The sequence below is a fragment of the Dipodomys ordii genome, unplaced genomic scaffold, assembly GCF_000151885.1.
Source record: "Dipodomys ordii isolate 6190 unplaced genomic scaffold, Dord_2.0 Scaffold896, whole genome shotgun sequence".
In the NCBI taxonomy this organism is placed as follows: Eukaryota; Metazoa; Chordata; class Mammalia; order Rodentia; family Heteromyidae; genus Dipodomys; species Dipodomys ordii.
This window is the reverse complement of record NW_012268112.1, coordinates 1-4,445: the sequence shown is the minus strand read 5'-3', so window position 1 is coordinate 4,445 and position 4,445 is coordinate 1. Positions and strand designations below refer to the sequence as shown.

At 57.8% G+C, this 4,445-nt stretch overlaps 1 protein-coding gene across 1 annotated transcript; it reads left to right on the top strand.

Moving 5' to 3' along the window:
* Positions 1 to 201: 201 nt before the first annotated feature.
* Positions 202 to 4,233, top strand: Fance (Fanconi anemia, complementation group E; the record flags this gene model as incomplete). Its single annotated transcript, XM_013036869.1, has 7 exons — positions 202 to 856; positions 1,238 to 1,282; positions 1,543 to 1,611; positions 1,834 to 1,977; positions 2,309 to 2,432; positions 3,088 to 3,166; positions 4,106 to 4,233. Coding segments are annotated over 7 exons (1,244 nt in total), but the record flags the coding sequence as incomplete, so codon positions are not given.
* Between the last annotated feature and the right edge of the window lie 212 nt (positions 4,234 to 4,445).

Below are 4,445 nucleotides of genomic sequence, written 5' to 3'. Positions count from 1 at the left end.
CGGCTTTTTTTTTCTGCTTATGTGGTGCTGAGGAATCGAACCCAGGGCCTCAGGCATGCAAGGCAAGCGCTCTACCACTGAGCCACCTTCCCAGCCCATTGCTGCCAGTTTCTAATTGTACCCCTAGTCTCTCCCAATCTGCCCTTTAACGAGCTACCTTCAGCAGGACACCCTGATTGCTTATTCTCCCTCTGCTACCAGGAAGCCACTGTTGCTGCGATTGCCTGCGTTATGCCAGAAGAACCTCATGTCTCTGTTAATGGCTGTTCAGCCTTTGCTGCCTGCAAGTGGGCTTCTCTCTGTGCTGCGTATTGCACAGCAGGAAGTCGCCTCTGCCCCAGATGCCTGGCTCCAGGCCCTAGGGATACTGCTGCAAAGAGATCTGGGTGACAGGGACCCTGTTGAGGGAGTCTCTCCACTGTCCCAAACTTGCCAGAGGCAGCTCCGCGGCCTGTGCAGGCAGCTGGGCCAGGGGGGCAGGAGGCTGAGATCGCCTCAGGCTCCAAACCCTGAAGAGGACAAAGAAGAGGAGGATAGCAGGGACTCTCAGACTCCACACCCAGTGCAGGAAGAGGACACAGTTACCGGGGACTCCCAGCAGCAGGAGAAGCGCAGGAAGGAGCCAGAAGATGCCAGTCCTGGCAGCCAGAGGGCCCCCAAGAGGATCCGGAGTTGGCAAAGGGAAGAAGAGAAAGACCAGAAGGAGGAGCACGAGGCCTTGGCCTCCCCGGCAGAGGAAGGAGGTGCACTACCCAAGAAGCAGCAGCTTGTTGGGGGAACTGAGGCCAGGGAGGCTGGCCAGAGGCTGGAGGCCAAGAACCCAGCTGAAAGAGTGGAGCTGCCTAAAGCTGTCCAGGTAGTGTGGCGGGGAAATGGGTTTACAGGGCACTGCTGGCCAGAACTGGAGGGTTCCACGTGAGCCGCTGTTTCTTAGCCCCGACATCTCTCAAGTCCATGGAGCTGGAGGAGGGAGGAGGGAGAACACAGTTGAGGTAATGTGGCTTCCACTCTACAGACTGAAGAGTTGTGATCTCTAACATGGTGTTGTTAAAGGGGCCAGCCCTACTGCCCTAGCCCCTGAGGGTGAGGCGGGGGCCAGCCTGCCCTGCCAGCCCAAGGCCTGCAAGTCCCTATACTGTTAGGGTTGGAAGCAGAGAAGACATAGAAGGAGGCAGGCTAGGCCTCGGGCAGCACTGCAGGGTTAGGAAGCTGGTAGTGACAGGACTCTCCTCTGCAGGACCAGGTGACCAGGCTGCAGAAGCTGTTGAAGACCTTTGAGGAGGTAACTGGCCCTACCCTGCTCACCATCGCCTTCCCAGCGGCTGCCTACCCTTCAGCCGGGGCCAGGGAAGCCCCTGCTCAAAGAGGCACCATGGGTCGGGGAGCAGGGCTAGAAAGAAGGTGGAGAGTTTTCCTTGGCCTTGGGGCAGACATCTAACCCCAGGGAGGGCCCTCTCCTATTCCTCCAAGAACGACTCCCTGACAACCAGTGGTGGTTTGTGAGGGGCTCTTTCAGCTATAACATGGGGTTTGTCTCCCTAGGGGCTGGAGGTGTTGGAGGACAGCTCTCCAGTTGAACTGCAGTTTCTGCATGAGTGTAGCCCCAGCCAGGTAAGAGCAGATGCCGATGGCCTGGCCCCCAGGTCGCACTTGTCACAACCTCCTGCAGGGCTCGTGGGAGGGGATTTTGTTTTCTGTCTCTGGGCAGGTGAGCCCTGAGTGGGGTTTCTTTTAGATCTTGGTTACTCCCGTTGGAGCGGCTCTCTGGCTCTACCTTGCCTTAGAGCTGTCTCCTGTGGTTCCCCCCTTATCCTTCCCCGCCCCCATGGGCAGATGGAGTGGCTGTGTGTCCAGCTGCAGCTCCCACAGCTGTCAGATGCAGGCCTCCTGCAGTTCTGCACCCAGCTGCTGGCCCTCTCCCCACACCTGAGCATCGGAAATGCCACTGTGCTGGCCAGGAGCCTCTTTCTTGGACGGGTAGGTGCGGGAGTGCTGAGCCCTCAGGACGGGGTGCGCGGGGAGAGGGCACCTTTGGCCTTGCAGGATTCTGATTTGCCTGGGACAAGGGGAGGGCCCTTGCTCAACTGGCAGGCCTTGGGTTCCCCGGCCAAAGCCACATGCCATCCAGCTCTTCCCTCTTGGGCCCTAGAGCCGTTCCAGGAGCTGGTGAAGGTTTGGGAGCTGCAGGGGGAGCCATGGGTCTTTTCCATGGACGGCCCCTGCAAGTGGGCTACAAGAGAAATTCATGCGTGACAGCATTATTGAGAAGAAAAGGAACCTGCAAATGTTTCCTCCCCACTGGCCACAGGTCCTCTCCCTGACTTCCTCCGCATCTTGGCTGCTCAGAACATCCCTCACCTCCTTCTGTGCCAAGTATACCTACCCGGTCTGCAGAGCCCTCTTGGACCCTGTGCTCCAGGCCTCTGGCATAGGTATTCTAGAGTCATTCCCCGGCCTGGTAACCGTCTTCTTTGTTCCCAGCATCCTCCACCCACAGTGGCCCTGGTAGGAACTGGGTATTTGCTGATTAATTCCCTCGCACCTGTAATCCTAGTTACTCAGGAGGCTGAGATCTGAGGATCAGGGTTCAAAGCCAGCTCGGATAGGAAGGTCCATGAGACTCTTATCTTCAACTAACCACCAGAAAAATGGAAGTGGTGCTGTGGCTCAAGTGGTAGAGCACTCGCCTTGAGCTGAAGAGCTGAGGGACAGCGCCCAGGCCCAGAATTCAAGACCCATGACCCACCAAAAAAAAAAAAAAAAAGTTATTTCTTGTGGGCTGGGAATGTGGCTTAGCAATAGAGTGCTTGCCTAGCATGCATGAAACCCTGGATTCAATTCCCCAGTACCACATACACAGAAAAAGCCAGAAGTGGAGCTGTGGCTCAAGTGGTAGAGTGCTAACCTTGAGCAAAAGAAGCTCAGGGACAGCACCCAGGCTCTGAGTTCTAGCCCCAGGACTGGCTAATAATAATAAAGATATCTCCTGCTTCTCTAACAGTGCTCCTGTAACAAGCAGGACCTCCTGTTCCCCCAGTCCCTTTCCTGCCTGGTCCCCAGCCCCCTCCCCTGTTCTCTCTGTCCCAGGTCCAGCTCAGACAGAGTTACTGTGTTCTCTGATGAAGGAGGAGTCTCTCGAGACAGACATGCAGCTCCTGATGCTCAGGTGAGAGTGCTGGCCTCCATGCTGCCCCCCCCCCACCTTCTCCCAGGCCAGGCCTGCCCCTGGCACCCAGGTGGGAGCCAGGTATGCACCGGACTCTGTCTCTAAAGATAGGCTTTGGTATGAGTGCTGTATCTGAGTGGTAAGAGCCCTTGCCTAACAGGGCAAAACAAACAACTGAAGAGAAATCAGGCCGTGGCACAGCCAGTGTCCCTCTCCCTGGGATCTGAACCTGCCTGTGCTTTCCACCTGGGTGCTGTTGGATTTGAGTATTAAAATTGAGGAGTTACACATGTGAAGGAATGAGTAAAACCCCAAGGAACAGGTAGGAAATATGCGGTGACAACCTCGAGAAGGACACAGCTTCACCGATCATCTCAGCTCCCACTCAGGCAGCACTTCGTGTGTTTACAGTCTCAGTGCTGCCACCGCCTGACAGATGGAAGAACTACACAGGAATTAGCGAGTTGGCCAAGCCAGTACCCAGCCAAAGCATGTGAAAAGCCTGGGGTCAAACCTAGGTCTGTAACTCTCCTCACCCCCACCAAGAAGCCACACTCCACACTGCGGCCTGGGCCTTTTGGAGCAAGGGAGATTGCAGGGGATGGAAAGCTCCCTGGTGTGGATAGCGGCAGTTCCTGCAGGAACGGCTCACCAGCTCTGCAAGTCTCGTGTCTAACATCAGCACCTGTTCCCGAGTCTCCTTCCCTTGATTTTCAGGGTACACTCAATTCCTGATGGTTTCTCCGGGGATCTTTGTGCCGCGCGCGCCATAGCTCAGCGCCCACTCCTGGCACATGGGCAGACTGCAGCAATGGCTCCTGGAGCTGCCACCTGCTCTGGTGATCCTCTGTTGGCGAGGCCTTGCCTTGGGGAGTAGCGGCCTGGCCTCCCAGGCTTGGGTGGAGGTCGGGCTCTCCTCAGCAGGCCGCCTCTCTGCAGGCACATGCTGGAGCTGTCCTGGAGGGATGAGACGTTCGTGGTGCTGCAGGCGCTTCTGGAACGGCAGGTGAGCTGGCGGCTGCCCTGGCCTGTCTGTGGGGAGCACGGGCTGCTGGGATCCCTGGCCTGTCTGTGGGGAGCACGGGCTGCTGGGATCCCTGGCCTGTCTGTGGGGAGCACGGGCTGCTGGGATCCCTGGCCTGTCTGTGGGGAGCACGGGCTGCTGGCCCTGGCCTGTCTGTGGGGAGCACGGGCTGCTGGGATCCCTGGCCTGTCTGTGGGGAGCACGGGCTGCTGGGATCCCTGGCCTGTCTGTGGGGAGCACGGGCTGCTGGGATCC